The sequence below is a fragment of the Hyperolius riggenbachi genome, chromosome 8 (assembly GCF_040937935.1).
Source record: "Hyperolius riggenbachi isolate aHypRig1 chromosome 8, aHypRig1.pri, whole genome shotgun sequence".
Taxonomy (NCBI): Eukaryota; Metazoa; Chordata; class Amphibia; order Anura; family Hyperoliidae; genus Hyperolius; species Hyperolius riggenbachi.
Genome location: NC_090653.1, coordinates 270,511,846 through 270,536,244, shown reverse-complemented (window position 1 = coordinate 270,536,244; position 24,399 = coordinate 270,511,846). Strand labels below are relative to the sequence as shown.

General features: G+C 44.8%; 1 protein-coding gene across 4 annotated transcripts in view; it reads left to right on the top strand.

The window, feature by feature from the left end:
- Window positions 1–798: 798 nt before the first annotated feature.
- Window positions 799–24,399, top strand: part of FIBCD1 (fibrinogen C domain containing 1) — a 392,313-nt gene continuing 368,712 nt past the window's right edge. The window contains exon 1 of one of the 4 annotated variants that reach the window (XM_068248850.1): window positions 799–886. Coding sequence is in view for 1 of the 4 variants with exons in the window: in XM_068248848.1 (XP_068104949.1) it covers window positions 21,278–21,322 (45 nt within the window). In the remaining 3 variants the exon portion in view is untranslated. Of the gene's footprint in view, window positions 887–1,062; window positions 1,617–2,772; window positions 2,797–21,275; window positions 21,323–24,399 lie in introns of those variants that run through there. The other 3 variants (XM_068248849.1, XM_068248851.1, XM_068248848.1) reach the window with 3 other exon arrangements.

Below are 24,399 nucleotides of genomic sequence, written 5' to 3'. Positions count from 1 at the left end.
TCCCTGAGTGGGCCCTAGAGGGCCCCGCCCCACGCGGGTGCATCCCCTATTGTTACGCCCCTGCTTTGAAGTGACAAGACAATATACACTGTACAGCACTGCGGAAGATGTTGGCACTATATACCGTAAATACGAAATAATATTAATAGCCCTCAGTACGCTCTAAAATACGTGAGAGAAAAATAAAATATCCCACTACTGTGACTCGGACAGCAAAAATAACCTTCAGAATCTCACACGCATCTTAAATTTGTCCAAGCCCCCTTCCCAATGAATCAATAATTACTAATATACCAATAACCCCCCTCCTCTCCCTTCCAGACACTGCCGCCATCGCAGTCCGGTCACGTGGAGCTCCGTGCCAGCCTGTCCTTGACCCGCTAACAGCGAAGATGTGACTTGCAAACCTCATTACCACCCCTTAACACGGTTAGCTCGGCGCGGCGGCGGCAGAGGCATTGACGAGGCTCCCCAGACGACGAATGACCCCCAAACGCGTCATTGCAAATTTAAACCCATCCGCGGATTCGAGGCTCTCGCCAAACTTTTATTTATTTGATTTTTATGGCATAAATCATGGAAAACATTGCAACAAAAATAATTGTGTAAAGCTCACACAATAGCAATAAAGAGAGACTAGGAACATTTAAAAAATTTTTAAAAATGAGGGGTGGACATAGACAACTCCATCGACTAATAATATGACCGTAATTGACAAATCTGTGAGACCTTTCTGTCTATCCAGCGCTAAGCGCATCCCAGTACTGCCCCCTACCAATTCTTAGCTGAACGCATCTAGAGGAGGAGAGAGAGCCCAGGCTGGGACAGGCTGTAGTGATGGAGACATCTCTTCCTATGTGCGCCTCTCTCCAGTATATTTAGGAGGGTAAGTGGTTTGGCTGACTCTATTATTCCTGTCTGACTACATCTCTATCTGTCCTGCATCCCTGCCCCACTCCCCCCTCTGCCTCCCCCCACCTCCCTGACTGTCACTGTGCTGGTGCTGCCTGTATATGGAATGATTGCAGTGCTTTGCTGAGCCCAATCTTTGCATATGCAGCAGCAGCAGAGTTGTGTGTTGGGGGGGAGCAGCCTGTGTTAGAGTTTTCATCTCTCTCTCTCTCTCCAGCAGCAGAATTGTGGGGGCTGCAGAACTGGATGGGAGCTTCTGTTCTGTGCTCATTAGACTTCCACAGGAAAGCAGATTAAAGATTTGAGAATTAGCTGCTGAGGCTGCTTTAGGCAGATTAAATAGAAGGAGAGAGAGAGAGAGAGAGAGAGAGAGAGAGAGAAAAACAGAAGTTGTTGCTGAGAAGAGTGAAAGGTGTGATGAGGGTTGAAGGAGGCGATTTAGAATAAGGGGAATAGAGAAAGGAACAGCGATACAAAAGGACAGGAGGGGGTGAGGAAACAGGGAACGGAGTCTGGAGCGGAGCGCTGGATGGGGATAAGGAGGAGGATGAAGGTGATGATCTAGAATCCAGTGAATTGTACCCTGTGCTAGTCAGCTAGTCCCGTCTGCTAGAGGAGATCGTGTGGGCAGGTGAGACCGCTGGGGATAGCGCTGGACAGTAGTTACTGAGAGCAGACCTGTATGGATAGAATGATCAATCCAGGTGAGCAAGTCTATCTGTCTGTCCAGTCCATATCTGTCTGTCTATTGGTCCATCTGTCAATCTATCCATCTACCATACGCTTTAGTATCAGCATATAGTTGTGTGTTTGTGGATGGGACCTGGGTAGGTACTAATGGGATAAATCGTCTATTTATTCTGTTTTATCCTACATAAGCTAGCCCCGAGAATGTCAGTGTGCTTGCATGTCAGTGGATGGGACTGGGGCAGGTACTGATGTGACATAAATGATCTGTCTATCTATATGACACCCTCCTATCTCTATCTATCTATCTATCTATCTATCTATCTATCTATCTATCTATCTATCTATCTATGAAATGATCTGTATAAACTGGCTTTAGAATCTGCGTGTATCTGTCACCCAAAATCTTTTTCTATCCAACATCTATCTATCTATCTATCTATCTATCTATCTATCTATCTATCTATCTATCTATCTATCTATCTATCTATCTATCTATCTCTTTGTCTGTCATTATATCTATCTGTCTCTTCCTATCCACCCAATATCTATCTATCTATCTATCTATCTATCTATCTATCTATCTATCTATCTATCTATCTATCTAATCTATCTCTTTGTATGTCTTTACTCTTTATAGCTATCTTTCTCTTCCCATGAATCCAATAGTTATCTATCTATCTGTTACCTAAATTGACCTTAGCGCTGCTGTGACTGCTTGCGTGACTGTAGTTGGGACATCAGATTGTAAGCTCCTCTGGGACAGTCACAGACTTGCATGAACACCTATCTACCTATCTCTTTTCTCCCTCCCTTTCTCCTCTCCTTTAGCTCTCTCTCTCTCTTTCTGTCTGTCTGTGCCAATCACTAAGATCTCACTACCTCTGTGCGTTCCACTGTCATCTCAGTCTAATTGCAGTGAATTTTAATACTTATATCATCCCCACAAGCACTTATATATCCCGCTACACCTATCTCTCACTCTATAACTATATATAGCTGCTGCTTATTATTGCATAATGTGTGTGCGCTGTGCGGTACCCACCTGGGCGCTGGTAGCAGGCTCTGGTCATTAGTGGGATCATCCAGTGTGTGCAGCGTCCGTGGATAGAGTCTATCAGGAGTGGCGGTGATGGCTGCAGATATATGACCTGCTATAAAGCAGCATATTGACTGTGTCAGTTTTTGATTAGCAAGGTATATCTGTTTGTGTTTTTACTCCCTGGCTATTGATTTGGGAGATGTAAAGTGCTGTGTTTCTGGGCACAGCTAGTGGAGGATCTTGTGCAGTATACGTTTAGCTGCCTGCGTGGTACATATTACTAGAGTCAGTGTGTACACAGATGGTGCTGCTTGCATACTATATAAAGAATAACGCGAAGAGGAAATTTTAGTAAAGCAAACCTAAATTAAAAAAAAAAAAAGTTATATTATGATATGTGTAGTATAGATGATGAATACAATGTTATTAGCAAAGAAAAGAGTCTCCTATTTTTATTTTCAGTTATATAGCTTTTTTTTCGATAACATTGAATCATACTGTCACGGTTGCAGTTTTAAAACCACACACTGTCTTTTAAGCTATAAAACAAAGCAGAAATAATGACCTTTTGCACTCTCCTGCAGTAAAACCGTATCTCAAGCTGTCTCTCACTGTCTCTTGGCTGTCTACGGGCTTCAGAAAACAGGACTGTTTCCGACCCAGTGGGTCGAAGAGCTCAGAGAAGCTCTTTTGTATAGATAACATGAAGTTTTTTTAACTCTTCCCGTACTGGAAAACAATATGAGACTGTTTTCTTTGCTACTAATGTTCTATGTCTTAGTTGTACTTCCCATGCAATTTATTGTCTCATAAGTTTATTTTCGCTTCAGATTTGCTTTAAATGTGTGTATAGTTATGCTATATGTTTGTGTACTGTAAATCTATATATACAATATATACAGGATTGTTGTGGATAACAAAACATAACCATTTGCTTGCACTTTAAGTGGTGGCGATTATAACCCCGCTCAAGGGGCAAGCAAGCAGTTATGTCTTATTATTGCTGTTCTCAATCCTCAAAAGCCTCAACCTAGAACAGCCAACCCTAAGCCAGTCTGGGGGTCATCGACATCACTTAGCATTGACATTCAGCGTCATTTTAAAATCTTTATTAGCAATTTACACTTTCAGCCGTGTAACTCGAACAGTCAATATTTGTCTCAGGGGACTAAGGGTGATGTTGCTGTGCTTACTGACTGTGGGGATAATATCTAGTTGTGCAATATCATCTCCGATAACCAGCTTTAGGCTATAATTTTTAGTGCTTAAATTATCCATGCATATTTTTGTGTATTTTGTTGCGTTGTGTGTACTGAGGATGCCACTTGTTTCACGATGAAATGTCTTGTAAGCTAGAACACAAAACAAAACCGTTTTCAATTTGTAGATGCCAATTCTTGGCTAGATAAGAACTTTTATGACCAAACCTAACAAACTAGATATAGAGTGCTTCAAGCCTGGCCTGGCCTGTGGCAATGCCACATCATCACACTAGGAAGGCTGTTTACTTTAAAAAAAAAATTGGAAATGTAAAAAAAATCCCCTTTATTTCATTTTTCACTTAACCTTCCTGGCGGTATGACCCCCGCAGCTGCGGGAGGGGTTTTTTAACCTTTTTTTTTTTTTTTTTTTTTTTTTTTTTTTTTTTTTTTTAGCATGTAGCCAGCCTAGCGCTAGCTACATGCTTCCCCCTCCCTGCGGCGTCCCCTCGTACTGTCTGATCGCCGCCGGCGTGCTTGCCGATAAGGAAATCCCGCTCTGAACTGAATTTCCTTGAGGGCTTCCCCTGTCGCCATGGCTTGACGAACGGAGTGACGTCATCGACGTCGTGCCGTCACAGGGAGTCCCGATCCACCCCATAGCGCAGCCTGGCGGCGATTGGCCAGGCTGTGCAAGGGGTATCCGGGGGGGAGGGAGGCTGTATCGCGGCGGGTAGCGGCGGATCGGCGACGGCGATCGGACCAAACACGCAGCTAGCAAAGTGCTAGCTGCGTGTTTGAAAAAAAAAATTTGCAAATCGGCCCAGCAGGGCCTGAGATATCCCCGCGGTGGCTTACCCCGTGTCCAGCACAGGGTTACCGCTAAGGAGGTTAAAGGATACCAGAGCCCAAAAAAAAGATGAGAAACGGGGGAAACTGCCCTGATGATCACCGCTCCTCCCTGCCCCCTCCTATAGCTGGAATTGCCCCGTAGCCCTGCCTTCTGGTCGGCTTGGTCGGGAAGCATTGCGTCTTTCCGGCCGAGCTGCACGCATGCTACAGCACACAACTGCTGCCGGAACACGTACAACAAACAACAACAAACACAGAACACTTATATCGTGCTTTTCTCCTGGTGGACTCAAAGCGCCAGAGCTGCAGCCACTAGGACACACTCTATAGGCAGTAGCAGTGTTAGGGAGACCGGCCCAAGGTCTCCTACTGAATAGGTGCTGGCTTACTGAACAGGCAGAGCCGAGATTCAAACCCTGGTCTCCTGTGTCAGAGGCAGAGCCCTTAACCATTACTCCATTCTGCCACAACAGCACGCAACCCACTGCCGGGGGCGCTCTGCACATGTGTGTGACATCACCCGCATGTGGGCCTGTCGGCGCAGGTGCAGTCGGGCTGTGTGCGTTTCCTTTTCTTGCTCCTATGGCGATGGGAGAGCGCACACCACCCAACTGCACCTGTGTGTTATGCCCCGGAGTGTAGGACTTTCTGGGGCAATTTACAGAGGCTGCAGGCAGTGGAGGACAGCTTTGTGGGAGCAATCAGGCCGGAGGGGGCTGGAGTATGTATACATTTGTTATATCCCCCGTCTCAGGTCTACTTTAAGCAGACTATGATTGACATTTTTACAATATCGCTCTTATAAAAGTTTGAAGAAGTGTTGTTCCTCGCTACCAGACAACCAGACGCCTCATCCCCAGTATGCATCCATCTGAAAATGGTGCCTGCGAATAATGGCGCACAGTGTTGCCGCTAATCCGTTTACCGCTTATCGCTATTTAACGTTAAAGCCTTGTTATTTAGCGTTAAAGCCTTATCGTTATTTAGCGTTAACACACAGAACCCTCTCTGCACCTATCCCTAACCCCTAAACCCCCCCTGGTGGTGCCTAACCCTAACCACCTCCCTGGTGGTGTATAGTGTACTGTAACTATACCTAACCCTACTCTCACACAGAAACCTCCCTGTACCTAACCCTAACCACCCCCTTGGTGGTGCCTAACCCTAAGACCCCCCTGGTGGTGCCTAACCCTAAGACCCCCCTGGTGGTGCCTAACCCTAAGACCCCCCCCCCCCCCAGTGGTGCCTAACCCTAACCTTGATAGTGTTACATGAAATCCATTCACCGTTTTGCAGTTAAATGACGTCTGCAGTTTGGCTTATGTAGGGCGCTAGTGATAAATAACGTTACTGTGCGCAATAACGTCTGCTGTTTGGCAAATGAACGGCGCTATTGATAAATAACGTTAGTGTGTGCCACTATTGATAAATAACGTTAGTGTGTGCCGTTTTTCTTCTTTTTTCCCTGTGCGCCATTATTATGCAGCACTAACGATAAATAGCGATAAGCGTATCTTTTTAATGCGGCGCCATTTTTATGCATAGGCGCTGTGCGCCATTATTCACTGATCCCCCCCAGTATACGTATTGCTGTGCGCATTTCAGCAATGCCTATAGCTTGCGGTACGCAAGGACATCACAAGTGCATAGAGTATTATTATTGAACCTAACTTATAAAGTTCTATCATGTTACGCAGCGCACTACAATAAATATGGGAGACATCACAGGATTAAACAATGTTGCACAGGGACAGTATAGCGTTCAATGATGGTACTCACTACATAATAGTGATGTAACAAATATAGCAGACGAGTCACTGAGTCCATACGGTGGGGGAGAGGAGCACACAGGGAGAAGGGCCCTACCAAATGGTCTTACAATCTAAGGGATGTGGGAGAATAACACATAAGGGGGGGGGGGGGGTTCAGTCCAAGTGAGGGGGTGGAGCTATGAAGATAGCAGGTAAGCAATGGTGGACAGATAAGGTCTTTAAAAAGAAACTTTAACCTGACATTGAACTTCACCCAATCAGTAGCTTATACCCCCTTTCCCAAAATACATCTTTAATATTTCTTGAATAGATCACCAGAGCGGTCTCTCTCATCCCCTAATATAGGTCATGGCTTGGTTCCTGTTGTATCTGTGTCACAATGTGTATTTATTTTTGGGATCAATGATGTATGTCCCTTTTTGAATTGGTCGAGTGTTTCTCCACCTGGGCAATCTTGAGATCCCGGAACAATTCCTGCATTTGTTTGTAATCATATATTGATGCCAACTTTTGTATCTATTTTGTACTTATGCATTTTAATATTTATGTATGTCAGGCTTTTTGGTCCTACCTTGTTTGTTGCTGGCTGTGTTTTCCCTTTGTTCCTGTAGGGGGCGCAGGTCTTGGCCTGTACGCATGGTGGCATCATTGCATGCGACCTCATGGTCACATTGTACAGCGTAAAGGCCACCGCACCAATGGTCATAGACGTGCAGGAATCCCCTCTGGAGTCACAAGACACTGTAAATCACTTCATACGATTTGCACCATTTAAAATCGGTTCTTTAATAGGCTTTCCTTAAAAAGATCCCAAACATTTTAAAAATTCATCTGTGGGTAAGTCAAAGATGACGCACAGGCGTTTCAGGCCATACAGGATCGAGTATGACTTACCCACAGATTAATTTTTAAGATGTTTGGGATCTTTTTAGGGAAAGCCTAATAAAGAACCGATTTTAGATGGTGCAAATCGTATGAAGTGACCTCATGGTCACATGGCATAGAGTGCACATGCGTACATTTGCACATGCATACATTTGCACACGTGTACGCATTGGATGCAGATTTTGGCAGTCGGGCGGAAATGACGTGGATGGAACACGGAAGTGTTAATTTTGTTTCAAGTGCATTCCAGGACGTCTCTTTAGCATGATTTTTGAGCATGGTGGTGACTTGGAGAACTGCGCCATCCCACCCAGCTACTTGGGGAATCTTCCCCACATCTTAATAGATGAGTTAAATATATTGGACTGTTTCCTGTTGTTAATTGATTTCTGGGTGGTGACAGGATGGGAGTGTCCACAGTCAGGTATAAAAGGTGGACAGGTAGCCGGGGTTGATGCACGGTCTTGAGAAAGCCAACTGGGCGAAACGATTGTCGACCTCCATTCTGCTGCCTGTATCTGATAAGTATTTTGTATTTTTACCACTGTTTGATTGCAACTGGCATTTTGTATGAAGATTCCTTAAAGAGCGTTTGAGTTTTATGATGAATGCTCCTGGAGTTTTCTATTTTCCATGCAATATGATATAAACAGTGGGAGAAGACAAGAAAAGTCTGGCACGATGGTTTATTGTCAGCATGTGGTAACAGTGCGAGCAGTATCAAGAAAAAGGCATGGATGCAACAACATGCAAAATCTGACATGCAGTGGGATGATGATACAAAACAAATTAGCTAGTGCTGGAATGCTGTACCTGGATGTTGGGAGGTGGCAGATGTGGGCGCCAATGAGGTGCACGGCCTTACGACTGTTTCGCAGGGCAGAACGCCTGGCTTCTTCTGAGGTTGAGTGCACGTTCTGCGTTAGGCGTTCCGCCCTGCGAAACGGTCGTAAGGCCGTGCACCACATTGGCGCCCACATCTGCCACCTCCCAACATCCAGGTACAGCATTCCAGCACTAGCTAATTTGTTTTGTATCATCATCCCACTGCATGTCAGATTTTGCATGTTGTTGCATCCATGCCTTTTTCTTGATACTGCTCGCACTGTTACCACATGCTGACAATAAACCATCGTGCCAGACTTTTCTTGTCTTCTCCCCCTGTTTGTTGCATGGACTTTGTGTTCTGGTCTTGAGCACATGGTTTACCTGGATGCCCCTTCAGTTTGTCTGCTCAACACAGCATAACCCGAGTGCCTGCCAGCTCTCTCATACTTCAATATGATATTAAGCCTATTCTTTCATCCAGGGGCGTAACTAGAAATCACTGGGCCCCCCTGCGAATATTTGGATGGGCCCCCCCCCCCCCCCCCCCATAGGTGCCAAATAATCGTAATGGGGCAGCGTTTCACTGTAAATTAATTGTAAAGTGGGCAGCATTTTACCAGACAATCGTAATGTGGGCCAGAAAATCGTAATGTGGGCAGAGTTCACCAGAAAATCGTAATGTGGGCCTTTAGAAAATCATAATGTGGGCAGAGTTCACCAGAAAATCGTAATGTGGGCACCAGTCACCAGAAAATTGTAACGTGGACAGCATTCACCAGACAATCGTAATGTGGGCAGCGTTCACCAGAAAATCATAATGTGGGCAGAGTTCACCAGAAAATCATAATGTGGGCAGAGTTCACCAGAAAATCGTAACGTGAGCAGCAGTCACCAGAAAATTGTAACGTGGACAGCATTCACCAGACAATCGTAATGTGGGCAGCGTTCACCAGAATATCGTAATGTGGGACAGAAAATCGTAATGTGGGCAGAGTTCACCAGAAAATCGCAATGTGGGCAGCAGTCACCAGAAAATCGCCATGTGGGCAGCAGTCACCAGAAAATCGCAATGTGGGCATCAGTCACCAGAAAATCCTAATGTGGGCAGCAGTCACCAGAAAATCGCAATGTGGGCAGCAGTCACCAGAAAATCCTAATGTGGGCAGCATACACCAGAAAATCGTAATGTGGGCAGCAGACACCAGAAAATCGCAATGTGGGCAGCAGACACCTGAAAATCGTAATGTGGGCAGCAGACACCAGAAAATCGTAATGTGGGCAGCAGACACCTGAAAATCGTAATGTGGGCAGCAGACACCTGAAAATCGTAATGTGGGCAGCAGGCACCTGAAAATCGTAATGTGGGCAGCAGACACCTGAAAATCGCAATGTGGGCAGCAGACACCTGAAAATCGTAATGTGGGCAGCAGACACCTGAAAATCGTAATGTGGGCAGCAGACACCTGAAAATCGTAATGTGGGCAGCAGACACCTGAAAATCGCAATGTGGGCAGCAGTGACCAGAAAATCGCAATGTGGGCAGCAGTGACCAGAAAATCGTAATGTGGGCAGCAGACACCTGAAAATCGTAATGTGGGCAGCAGGCACCAGAAAATCGTAATGTGGGCAGCAGTCACCAGAAAATCGCAATGTGGGCAGCAGTGACCAGAAAATCGCAATGTGGGCAGCAGTGACCAGAAAATCGCAATGTGGGCAGCAGTGACCAGAAAATCGTAATGTGGGCAGCAGACACCTGAAAATCGTAATGTGGGCAGCAGTGACCAGAAAATCGTAATGTGGGCAGCAGACACCTGAAAATCGTAATGTGGGCAGCAGGCACCTGAAAATCGTAATGTGGGCAGCAGTCACCTGAAAATCGTAATGTGGGTAGCAGTGACCAGAAAATCGTAATGTGGGCAGCAGTCACCAGAAAATCGTAATGTGGGCAGCAGGCACCAGAAAATCGTAATGTGGGCAGCAGTCACCAGAAAATCATAATGTGGGCAGCAGACACCTGAAAATCGTAATGTGGGCAGCAGGCACCTGAAAATCGTAATGTGGGCAGCAGTCACCAGAAAATCGTAATGTGGGCAGCAGACACCTGAAAATCGTAATGTGGGCAGCAGGCACCTGAAAATCGTAATGTGGGCAGCAGACGCCTGAAAATCGTAATGTGGGCAGCAGACGCCTGAAAATCCCCCTCTAGCTAGTCAATGTGTGTGGGCAGCGGGCAGCGGGCAGCAGCGGGATACATACCTTCTTCCTTGCGTTCCATCGCCGCCTTCTCGCTCTAGCGGCTGACGTCACTTCCGCTTCCGGAAGTGACGTCAGCCGCTAGAGCGAGAAGGCGGCGATGGAACGCAAGGAAGAAGGTATGTATCCCGCCGCCGCTGCTGCCCGCTGCCCACACACATTCACTAGCTGGAGGGGAGCGCAGAGGGGAGAGCCCCGAGGTGAGTGAGAGGGGGGAACTTCCCCTCTCCCCGCCGACTGTGGGCAAGGCTTTCCCCTCATGCTGCCACCCCTCCAGCCCCCCAAAAACGGCCCCGAGCGGGCCCCAGGGGGGGGCCGGGCCCCCCCGCAGGCGCAGGCGCTGCAGGGCCTATTGCTACGCCCCTGCTTTCATCTGGAAGTTGCATTGTCTGATGTTTGAACCATGTTATGGTATAGCAAGTAATCTTTGGTGTGCATCAAGCTTTTGTCTTCTTTGGATAATGATATTGGCCTCAATTCACTAAGATCATGCTGGAGATAATAAGGCAAGAGAAAACTTACTTCCACATAAGAGAGAGTTATCTTATCTCTTCATTCCTTAAGTTACCTCCTCTGTAGTTAAGTTACCTACTCTGTAGTTATTTTACCTCCTCTGTAGTTAATTTACCTCCTCTGTAGTTATTTTCACATGCAGTTAATAAACAGCCTGTCTTTAACTCTGGAGTTATTTTAAGGATTGAAGAGTTAACTTAAAGACAGAAGAGTTACCTTTAGGTTTGCCTGAGGTAAAATGTTTCCTGAATACTACATGCCTTATCACCATGGTAACAACTCTAGAAGAGTTATTAAAGACAGGAGATAAGCTTAGCGAATTGAGGCCAATGTGGTGAAACCCCTCCCACAGTGTGATGTCATGACCATGCTCCTGACAGCTTCCTGTTTGTAAACCTCATTGCATTGTACAAAATAACGGCTGTTTCCAACTGCCAAGCATATATTAAAAACATTTTTTTATCAGATTATTAGTGGGTGAGTTTATAGACAATTGCAGTTGGTGCTGTTCTTTTTACTTTTCTGCCAGTAGGAAAGATAATGGCAGACAGGTTGATGGCGGACCAAACCACATGAACGAATTACACCGCGAGTAACAACCATTTCTTGATCTATCTTTTATTTTTAAACTTCTGTCTTTGAAATGTATCGATTTATTTTTTCCCCTACTACTTTCTTTGGTAAAGCTCCTCTTTAAAGCAATCCTAAAGTGAAAATAAACGTATGATATAATGAATTGTATGTGCAGTACGGATAATAAATAAAACATTAGTAGAAAAGAAAAGAGTCTTTTATTTTTATTTTCGGTTATATATATTAATAACATTGCAGCGTAATGTCACAGTTGCAGTTTTATAAGCACACTCTGTCTTTTAAGCTATAAAACAAAAAGCAGAAATAATGAGCTTTTGAACTTGCCTGCAGTAAAACCTTATCCCAAGCTGATTCTTAGCTGTTTAGGTCTCACTGGTTCTTAGCTGTTTGCATGCTTCAGAAAACAGGACTGTATTCCACCTAGTTGGTCAGAAGCTCTTTTGCATAGAAAACAACCGAAGTTTTTTTGTTTTTTTAACTCTTCCTGTACTGGGAAACAATATGAGAGTCTTTTCTTTGCTACTAATGTTCTATTTCTTAGCTGTACTACACATACTATTCATTATATCATAAGTTTATTTTCGCTTGAGGTTTGCTTTAAGGACTGCTTGAATGAGTTGAAGGTGGAATAGAGTACACCGCCTGAAGTCCCCACTATCGCAATGTGCTTTTATCTGTAACGCAGCGCTATCCCATTCACTGTCGCTGCCATGTGTTTCTGTATATACGCACAGCTTGCTGCATTGTGAATTGGGGACAAGGTCTAATCGTCAGCGGCACCCAGACAATTTCTGTATATATTGGTTGTTTAAAAGGGGCGATGGCGATGGTGCTGCAGCAATTGTCTTTTCTGTTGATTGCTATTTTTCTGAAAAAAACAAAACAAAAAACAAAAAAACTGCATTTTTCGGGTAGACAGAATTTTCACGTCTTTGTAAACAGGCTGTATTATATTCCACTCACACCATCGCTGATCCCGCCCCTTGTGAGCCCCACCCCCATAGCTGTGATGTCTGCTTTGCTAATTAGTAACATTTTTCAAATGTATCTACAGTCACAGATATAGGACTCTATCCAGTAACATTATTAAGGGCAACTGAAGTGAGAGGGATATGAAGGCTGCCATATTTATTTCCTTTTAAACAATACCAGTTGCCTGGCAGCCCTGCTGGTCTATTTGGCTGCAGTAGTGCCTTAATCCCACTAGAAACAAGCATGCAGCTAATCTTGTCAGATCGGACAATAATGTCAGAAACACCTGATCTGCTGCATGCTTGTTTAGGGTCTATGGCTGAAAGTATTAGACGCAGAGAAGGACAGCCAGGCAACTGGTATTGTTTAAAAGGAAATAAATATGGCAGCCTCCATATACCTCTCACTACAGTTGTCCTTTAAGGATGATCTCTGAGATGCAAATATTTCATGCAGAATTATGTAAATTTTTATGCAAATATTTGCAGCTTGAAAATGGACCAATCATTTTAAACCTGGGTGGGTCTTGATTGGTCAATTTTCAAGCTGCATATACAGTATTTGCATAAAATGAACATAATTCAGCATAAACTCATAAATATGTGCATCTCATTGATCATCCTTAATAATAATAATAATATGTATTAAATTATTAATAACTAGCAAATCTAAGCCCGTTTAAAAACGGGCTCTAGGTCTGTGTTTCTCGCCGCGCGCGCCATTATTATTATCTATATATATAATAGAGTAAGTGCCTCAACCTTCAAGCAAGAAGAAGAAGTAGCGCCCTGCCCCCAGGGCCGGTCCAAGCAAGAAGAAGAAGTAGTGCCCTGCCCCCAGGGCCGGTCCAAGCAAGAAGAAGAAGTAGCGCCCTGCCCCCAGGGCCGATCCAAGCAAGAAGAAGAAGTAGTGCCCTGCCCCCAGGGCCGGTCCAAGCAAGAAGAAGAAGTAGTGCCCTGCCCCCAGGGCCGGTCCAAGCAAGAAGAAGAAGTAGCGCCCTGCCCCCAGGGCCGATCCAAGCAAGAAGAAGAAGTAGCGCCCTGCCCCCAGGGCCGGTCCAATCAAGAAGAAGGGGCTGGTCCAAGCAAGAAGAAGAAGTAGCGCCCTGCCCCCAGGGCCGGTCCAAGCAAGAAGAAGAAGTAGCGCCCTGCCCCCAGGGCCGGTCCAAGCAAGAAGAAGAAGTAGCGCCCTGCCCCCAGGGCCGGTCCAAGCAAGAAGAAGGGGCTGGTCCAAGCAAGAAGAAGAAGTCGTGTCATATCAAACTAAGGGCAAAGAGGGATAATTTGCACATTCAGTAGTAGTGCATTGTGGGTAACCACAAATGTTCACTTATAGCTTAATTATTGCAGATTTGCTTCTGTTTTAAGAAGGAAAATTACACCAAGCTTTGCTTTTTTTAGTAGAAGGTCTTTTTGTTTTTTTTTCCTCCTATACATTCTTAGTAGTTTGGGTCACCCTGAGCTGCTTGGTTACTCTGTTGTACTGGTCCAAGCCCTATCTCATACTAGAGATGGGAAGTTCGGATCTTTTCAATGATCCGGATGATTCGAATCGGATCATTGAAAAGATCCGGATCTTTGATCCGAATCTCGGATCATTTTACTACCGAAGCATTCGGGGGTGAAATGAATAGCAGGACAGGTCTTTCCCTGCTGTGGACAGGAGAAGGGGAGGGGGGTGGACACACAGAGAAGGGGAGAAGATGGACAGAGGGCAGGGAGTGGACAGAGATGGGAGGAGGGACCAGCAGGGAGCAGAAATGCTTGCACACAATACCCACATGCTGCAATCATATGCTTTACATGTATTTCACCTATATGTTCATCTGTGTACTTTGAATGCAAACGTCGCACAGTGATAGGAAGCATTCCCAGAAGTGAAGTGCAGTTTAGAGCAGTGCAGGAGGATCATATTGTGCTGCAATCACAGAGCCTGCAAAGTTACTGAGCTGTGCTGAGCTGAGCCAAAACCTTCCCATGTGTTCACTGTGCAGCACTACGGAACAGACAGCCTATAATGAGCAGCAGGTTATAGCCAGTATGTGTGCTCTACACATATCTGGCAGTGGCACCCATGTCCCCTCTCTCTCATCTACCTGTCTCCCTGCAAGGCTGGCTCCCCTCCAACAGAGCGATCCATCTCTGCTCTGCTTCCAGGACCCCGCTGCCTGCTGAGAGGGGGCGTGTCACTCACGGCCCCGCCACTTTTGCGATCCGAATCACTCATTTTGATGATTCGGATGATTCAACTCACAAAATAGATTCGGATCAAAGATCCGAATAGTTCATGATCCGGACAACACTATCTCATACAGTCTTATCAATTCCTGCTATGTACTGATGAGGACCAAACGGCTGAAATTGGCTGTCACATGTGGGTTTGATATGACTGTGTAAAATTTAAAGCTATAGGCTTGCTATACACCAGTGGCTCTGGATGCTTGCTTGGCTTACTAAGAGTGAAAAGGAATTATTTGCATATTTAGTAGCAGTGCATTGGGCTCTATTCTCAATGACTTCCCGCATGCGGTAAAGTACATGCAGGAAGTTTGCGACCAAAATACAGTCAAGTTGACATTCTCAAAATGTTCCGCATGTTTTTTACGCATGCGAAAAAGTGCGGGATTCATGCGGAAAAATTTCCGCAAAAGTCGGTATTTTCCGCAATAAAAAATCAATTCTCAAAAATGTTCAGGCGCATCATTTCGTCGTTATTTACCGATTTTTTTATCACCTGCAAGTAGTAGGTGAGATATTCCGCATCCCATTGACTTTAATAAGTCTGGAGGCTTATGGGCTGTGCTTGCTGCACTTTAACATTCTTTTTTAAACACTTTTTCATGCGACCTTTTTACCGCATGATTTCCGCATGAATAATGGCTGTTACCGCATCTTTTTTCCCGCATGTGGAAAACATGCGGAAAATATTAGTGAATGTGGAAAAAATGCGGAGTTTACCGCTGGCGGAAATTTTTCGGTAACATTTTTCGGTGTTTTGTCATCTTTGTGAATAGAGCCCAAAGTGGGTAACCACAAATGTTCACTTATAGCTGAATTATTGCATATTTCCTTCTGTTTTAGAAAGGCAAATTACACCAAGCTTTGCTTTTTTTAGTAGAAGGTCTTTTTGGTCCCTTTTATCCACCTATACATTCCGAGTGGTTTGGATCACCCTGAGCTGCTTGGGTACTCTGTTGTACTGGTCCAAGCCCTATCTCACACAGCTGTATCAATCCCTGCCGTGTACTGATGAGGACCAAAAGTCTGAAACAGGCTGTCTACATGTGGGTTTGATATGACTGTGTAAAATTTAAAGCTTTATGCTTGCTATACACCAGCGGTTCTGGATGCTTGCTTGGCTTACCAAAGGGGGAAAAGGGGCAATTTGCATATTTAGTAGCAGTGCATTGTGGGTAACCACAAATGTTCACTTATAGCTGAATTATTGCAGATTTCCTTCTGTTTTAAAAAGGCAAATTACACCAATACAATGTGTGGCATTGCAGGAAGCAGGGGCGTAGCAATAGGGGGTTCAGAGGTAGCGACCGCATTGGGGCCCTTGGGCTAGAGGGGCCCCGAGGGGCCCTCCCTCAGTTGCAGTTTTAGCTTTCTATTGGTCCTGTGCTCATAATAATCACTTCTATAGATACTTTGAATAGTGGTTATCATTAACATACTGTTCCCCATCCCTTCTTGCACCTCTGACACTATAGTTGCCATTGGCAGGTTTTGTCCCGCCGTATCAATTATTACGTATAGAGTGCTTGGGGGGCCCCATTGTAAAACTTGCATCGTGGTCCGTAGCTCCTTAGCTACGCCACTGGCAGGAAGTGACGACAGTGGAATGCATGATGGAACACGGAAGAGGTGAGTCATCCCCGCCCGCTGCCTCTTGCTAATAGTGGCGGCTGCTACTGTGCTTAAAGAGGAACTCCAGTGAAAATAATGTAGTAAAAAAAGGGCTTCATTTTTTACCATAATTATGTATAAATGATTTAGTCAGTGTTTGCTCATTGTAAAATCTTTCCTCTCCCTAATTTACATTCTGACATTTATTACATAGTGACATTTTTACTGTGGGCGGGTTATGTAGCTGCTCTAGCTGTTTTGGCTGTTAGAGACAGCTGTAAATAGCTGATTCCTGTCTATGAACATTGTTACATTGTGGCAGTTTGTCCAGAGTACCGCGGTACTCAGAGCTTCTTGTGGGAGGGGTTTCAGCACAAAATCAGTCATACAGCGCCCCCTGATGGTCTGTTTGTAAAAGGGGGTATCAGCTACTGATTGGGATAAAGTTAAATTCTAGGTTGGAGGTTCTCTTTAAGCAGGAGGGGGAGCGCACATGGGGGACCCAGGTGGTGGGGGGGGGTTCCTGCTGAGCTTAAGCTGGATGGGGAGTGCACATGGGGGACCCAGATGAGGGGCGGGGGGGCTCCTGCTGAGCTTAAGCTGGATGGGGAGTGCACATGGGGGACCCAGCTGAGGGGGGGGGGTTCCTGCTGAGCTTAAGCTGGAGATAGAGCACACATGGGGGACCTAGTTGAGGGGGGGTCCAACCCCCCTCCCTGCCGATGTGCCCAATACCCCCTTCCTGCCCTCTACCCTCTTACGTGGCGTATGCTACGCCGCGGGTCGGCTAGTTATTATTATTAATATTATTATTATTTTATAATCAGTTATAAATGAGTAATGCACAGTTTGTTGTATGGATCCTCCCCCTCTTCCAGTCTGACTCTGATTCCTGTCTCTGGCAGTGGAATGCCGGTGTTGTATAATACGGTGCCTGTATAATACTCTTTGCTTCTTATCGCCTGTGAGTCTGATAAATCCTCAGCGATAGGCCACATATAATTAACTTGTGCACGTGGCTTTGTAAGCAGCAGGACTATATAAACAGGCGAATATCCTGGAGAGAGTTCAGGGCACTCCCAGATTATATTTAACTGAGCTTTGGCGAGATTATGAAATATTCATTTTAAGTGATAAAAACCCTGCAGTTCCATTTGTCCTTTTAGCGCTCTTTTTCCCCCCACTGCACTTGCTGTGGGATTTTCTACCCAATAGCGGTGCAGCTGTAAACCTCATTCAGGGCTGGTGCACCCCAAGCGGGTTTTGGAGCGTTTTCAGATCTGCTTGCGGCTGTGGAAACGCTTGGGTAATGTATTTCAATGGGGTGGTTCACACCAGAGCGGTAACCGCAAGCAGCGGTTTGCCGGCGACGAGCGTTCCGCGATTTGCGATCGTGATTAGCGTGCATAGCACGCTAATCGCGATCGCTCCAAAACCGCCGCAGTGTCCAGTGATTTTTCCACGCTAATCGCGGGGAAAATCATTCCCGAAAAACGTCGGTGGAAATCGCCGGCGTTCTGCGATTTTAAATGTGAACGGGCCTTAACAGCTGTTACTGTAACAATATTTTATTCTGCTACACAAAAAAACTCCAAAAAATGCTACACAAAACCGCAAAACGCTACCAAAACGCTTCATAAAAATAAGAAAAAGAGTTTCAAAAACCGCTAGCGTTTTGTGGATCTGCTAGCGGTTTTTGGTGTGCACCAGGCCTCAGTTGCGCTGAATGGCAGTCACCCCGAAAATGCAAGTGTATGGGAGAGCAAGCAGGCACTCGGAGTAATGCAGTCAAAAACAGATGTAGCACCCAGTACACTATGAGCTCAAGACTAGCAGAGGAGAGAGTCCTAAAGCAGTCAAAAAGACATGGAGAAAAAAAGTCTGGCACTATAGTGTTTATTGTACAAAAAAGTATCACATGTGGTGAATTAAAGTGCATCAGCAGGCATGATATACATAAAGTGTTTTTTGAGAAAGCCTGGCGCAAGCCTTGCGAAACAGTCGTTAGGCCGTGCAGCCAGTGGCACCCACTACCGCTGCCTCCCACCTGTACCGAGCCGAATTTCAAGACACAATGATGCATTTTTCTCATTGCATAATCAATCAATGTATATCATGCCTGCTGATGCACTTTAATTCACCACATGTGATACTTTTTTGTACAATAAACACTATAGTGCCAGACTTTTTTTCTCCATGTCTTTTTGACTACCCAGAATATGCAGCAAGCATTGCCATAGCAGTTCAACCAGAATTGAATTGCATTGCACCGCAAGTAGGGGACTGTGGGTTACATTAAAGAGGACCTGAACTCAGAACTTCCTCTCTGCTCTAAAAGAACTACAGCATAATAACCTTTAGGCTGCTTACACACAGGGACGTTACAGGCGCACGTTAGTAACGCTCCCCCAACGCACAGCAATGTAACACAAGTGGGCTGTTCACACAGCCCACGTTGCGTTACATGTAACGCTGCACGTTGTCGGGAAAGTGCAGCATGCTACGGCGTTAGAGCGGCTATAGCCGCGTTAGACTGTTTGCACATGCGCAGTGGGGGGCGGAGAGGAGGCGGGGAAGCCAGCTACAGTAGCCGCGCACATGGCTACTTAATATTCACTGCACTGGCGGGCGCTGATTGGCCGGCGGGACCACGTGATGCAGGGTGTCTCGCTCCGCATCACGTGGTCCCGCCGGCCAATCAGCGCCACTCTGGGAGACCTTATAGGGATAGAGCCGCCCAACGCGGCTCACTCTACCGTCCTCTCTTGCAGCACCATACGATGCGTTAGGTGCACGTTATGCGACCTTAACGTGGCACCTAATGCAATGTCTTGGTCTGCAAGTAGCCTTAAAGAAAATCATTTCTTTGTTACAGCTGATACGAATCCTGCAGTAAATCTGCACTGTGTCTACTTCCTGCTTTCATGGAAGCAGACATAGGGTTAACATCCTGTGTTTACAAATCAGCTGCTCTGCCGAGGCAGCCAGCTGAGAGATGAAATTACACTTGTGATTAGTCACAGATGAGGGGAAAATTAGACAGGCTAAACTCTCTTAATACATACCGGGTGTATTTCTCTCTGTTTTCTTTCTGTCCTGTCTGTGCAAGAGATCAGGTCCACTTTAAGAGCCAGTGAACCGCATGCACTCCAAATACCGAATTGAAGTAGTGGAATAAAGCTCTCAGTTATGCTCCATTTATTTAGAGGCACTGTGGAGGCGTACATCAAAAAAGGGCGTCGGGAAAAAAGGTCGCGTGGTGTAAACGATAAACAGTATTATCGTTTATTAAAATATTGTGTAGAATTTCGTTTAGAAATAGTGTTTTAAGAATTTATAAATCACTAAATAATGTGTATGAGATCGGCAATTCTTAAAACGTTAATCTTCCGTATTTGTAAACTGAAACTTATATTTACGTTTGTTAAAACCCTCCCTGTACCTATCCCTAACCCCTAGACCCCCTGTTGGTGCCTAAACCTAAGACCCCCCCAGTTGGTGCCTAAACCTAAGACCCCCCTGTTGGTGCCTAAACCTAAGACCCCCCTGTTGGTGCCTAAACCTAAGACCCCCCAGTTGGTGCCTAAACCTAAGACCCCCCTGTTGGTGCCTAAACCTAAGACCCCCCTGTTGGTGCCTAAACCTAAGACCCCCCTGTTGGTGCCTAAACCTAAGACCCCCTATGGATAATAATGTTTTACAGAGATTAATAAATAAAAAATGTAAATACAAAAATGTAATTAATTTTTTTGGGTGAATAATAATGTTTTAGAAATGTTTTAGAAATAGTGATTTAGTATCTTTATAAACGTTATTCGTCACGGGCTCATTTTGTAAAGTTAAATCATCACAAACATAGTTATAAATCCTTAAAAATCTCCGGGCGACGTTTGTTAAAACGTTAATAATCTCCGGTGCCTTTTTTTCCCTGTTCGGCGCCCGGTAAACGATATTTATAATGGGAGTGAATGGGGCGCCCTTTTTGTCCACTTGTCTCATGCGCCCAAATCTCCTGCTTCCCTGTGGAGACATACAGTAGAATGCAGTAAATTATTCAGGATACCCACTTTTATGGTAATTATGCTGGTTTCAGCACCAGAAACACTTCCTGTATCTATATCTTGCTGTATGTAACCTGCCCTCCTAGTGATGCTCAGGTTAGCTAGGTGGAATCCTCCAGGCATTATTTTGACTGGCTTCGGAATTCTCAAAAGCAAACATTCCACAGAGATGACCTGACAGGACTAAAGGTGTCACCACCTGTGATGAATTTTAGAATGTAAATCAGGGAGAGGAAAGATTTTACAATGGCCAAACACTGAGTAAATAATCTATAAATGAATACTATAAAAAAGCAATTTTATTCATTATATTATTTTCACTACAGTTCCTCTTTAACTACTTTATAGCCCCGGGACAGTATACTTACGCCCTGCAGGACTTCATCTAAAGTTCTAGGGGCGTAGATGGTCGTACCTTGCAAGGGTTGCCTGCTGCGCATGCTCATGTGCGCTCCCGCGCATGCCTTTGTCGCCGCCCATTAGTACACTAATCATTGAATGGGAATACAGTTCCCATTCACTGATCAAAGTGACTGTGATCAATGGTCACCAACATCAATGAGATGCCGGCTGTCATTGACAAAAATAAAAGTAAAATATACACACGTCACTTTCTGTAACGCAAGTGTACAGTACACAGTAGGAATAAAGTGTGTGTGTGTGTGTGGGGGGGGGGGGGGGTCTGAGTCTAGTGGCCAAATAGTAAAATTGCACCTACATACATCGCTATAAATAAAAATTCCTAAAATACCCAATTAATTATGCCCTTACCGGCACCATCCAATTCAGTAATGCTCTTTTATTGAAGTTAAAACATCTCAGCAGATAACAGCAACGTTTATTTGTTGGATAGGAGGAGATGGTGGTGACTGACGGGCAGCAGGGGCCGCGGCGGTTTACCAAGGTGGGTGTTTGGGGATGGGAGGGACTTCATTCAAATGTACCTATGAGGCACCAACCCCTAAGTTCCCCATCAGGTCCGACAATTCACGGACTATTATGATTGGATAGAAGTGTAGTATCATATGATTGGTTGCTGCATAATCATGCTTAGTATATAAACCTGTGTTTGAATGATTTATGTGTGACATACTTTCAGCATGAGCTTGATAAAGAGGTGCTTACCTCGAAACATCGCTGTTATCTGCTGAGATGTTTTTACTTCAATAAAAGAGCATTACTGAATTGGATGGTGCCGACTGCTTCTCTACTTCATGCAGTGTGATCCGGAGTGCTGCTGGATCTTGGCCTGGCACGTCAAACTACTGACAGCTAAGAGGAAGTGCTACACATTATCTCTGATGCAAATAAGGGCTTGTAATTAGTGACGAAAGCAAAACTGAAAAAATACACTTATTTCCAAGTAAAATATTGTCGCAATACATTATGATAGGGCCATTTAAATGGTGTAATAACTGGGGGAAAATGGGCAAATAAAATGTGTTTTTTTTATTACAGTAGCATGTATTATTTGAAAACTATAAAGGCTGAAAACTGAGAAATAGGGAGTTTTTTTTCATTGTTTTTTTATCATGCCCATTAAAATACATTTAGAATAAAATAATTGTTTTAGCAAAATGTACCACCCAAAGAAAGCCTAATTGGTGGCAAAAAACAAGCTATTGATCATTTTGTTGTTATAAGTAGTGATAAAGTTAATGGCAAATGAAAGAGGGGAGCACTGAAATGTGAAAATTGCTATGGTCAATAAGGAGAAAAACCCCTTAGTGGTCAACTAGTTTTAAATTACACCCTAGGGGATTTCAAAAACGAATGTTAGATACTTATCTCAATAGTGGGAAGCCTTTGGATGGTCCAGAGACTTTCTGGACCCTAATGGAGCCCACGCCAGTTGAGTAGGTTTCTCCCTGCCACACTCCTGGCTGTGGCCTGAGGATATTGGGCATGTACATGTAAAGCCAGCGCATAGCCAGCAGAATGATGCCACTCGTGCACGAAACCTGCTCGACTGGCGACTAGGTATAGAGAGACCTGCAGTGAAACCATGGGTGTATCCGGGGAAGGAAATTCAAAGGATGAACTCCAGGAACCAAAAAAGAAAAAACACAGAGAAACCAGGAGTAATGAAAATCGTTATGTGCAAATTATGATTTGAAAATTACAAATAATTATGCATACATTTTTAATTACAAAAATTACATATAAAGAATCGCAATCACAAAAAAGTTTGCAAAATTGCACATAATTACGACCATACACAAGTTTTTGTAATCACGATCATTTTGGTGAAGACATTTTCATAATTATGAATTCATGTAAAACAATTACACATTTGTGTTAGCTATAATTTCATAATTTGGTATAATTTTCTACTTTTACAAGAAATTACAATACTCCACTTACATAGCTGATATTTAACTCTTTCAGGCAGAGAAAGAAAAAAAGGAACACAGCCTAGTCATTTGTGTGCTGCTAGGCACTGTACATACACATGTCTATCTCATCATGTCACATGTCACTTCGGGTATCCTTTATGTAATGCCTGGGGGTATACTTTCTGACCACCCAGAGCAACAAGGCTAAGTAGCTGGATAATGTAAGAGGCTACAAAGGTTGCCCAGAGCAACTTCAGCTGTGGGCTTCCGATATCGCTACAAATAAGACACATTGGTAGTGCAGTGCGATGCTGCACTGCCTATGGTTTGAGTAACAAGACAAAGAACGAACAGACAGACTGACTGACTGACTGTTGCCCAGGGCGTCTGCCGTCTGAGCCTCAGGCTAAGTAACAAGACAGATAACAGAAAGACAGACAGAATGCTTGCAAGACTAAACGCTGCCCTAGCGATAGCAAGCATTCATACAGATACAAGACAGGACTACAGATTGGAGCGTAACTAATAGCAACCGCAGCTTATAGTTACGTTCTCAGAAGCAGAGCAAGCAGGTTAACTACTAGTCACCAGCAAGCATCCACATAGTATGGACCCGGCATCAACTAAGGTAGCTGAACGCTATGTCGGGCGGAGTCTTAAATGGGAGGCAGACTATTATGTGGACATTAGCCAATGGATGCAGGCATGTAAATATGCAAATTCCCACACAGCTAAATGGTAATTACTCAATCCAGAGCCAGTCTGATCTGATGGCTGACTGTGAACAAATACATGCAGATGCAGCAACATGCATGTAGGAAATCCAGGGCTATCTGCCTGCAGTTCAGTTGCAGCAAGCAATGGGAGAAATCATGACATCATCCTGAGCTGCTCTGAACTGCAGAGTGATTGTAAATGACAATGAGGCGTATTGCAAATGCGCAACCGACTGCAAGCAGACAAGGCAGAACTGCCAGTCTGCAGCTCCACCGCAGCCGACAAAACATGTTACAGGAGAGATCCTTTCCCCTTGGTGACCCTCACATCCTGGGGGTCCATCATACAAGGGTCATAAAACAAGTGTGGCCATCAGGACCTTCACACCCATAACATGTGTAGCCACAAAAACACCTGATCAGGAGTATCAGAGTAAGGGAGGGTTAGTAGTTGGGGTCCCCCTGCAGTCGCAGGGGCTCCTCCCCCCTAGTTACACCCCTGGCAGAAGACTAACCTGTTTGGTTCCATAGCACAAATTACTGACAATCTTAGTGCTGGTCCCAACAGTGAGGTGTCAAGACATGGAGCATATCTCTTCCTGCTGCATATGAGGTTGTGAAGCCACAGAACAGCCATAGAACCCATGCTGACCCACATCTGCCACCAAAACCACCTACAGTAGGCATGTGAGCATCATTGCTGCATCATAGAGCATTGGAAGAAGGAGAACAGCCTGCTCTGATAAATTCTATTTCTATTTGTCTCCAAGTTCTCTAGATCTAGTCCAATCAAAAACTTGTTAGGGAACATCCAAACCAATGCCATTGCCATCTCTTCATTGGTTTGGATGTTTCCTAAGCCGTTAGAGCAATCCGGCTGAGACTAGGCACCGGCAACTCTCAAAGGCCTCACACACCTGTTCACCTGT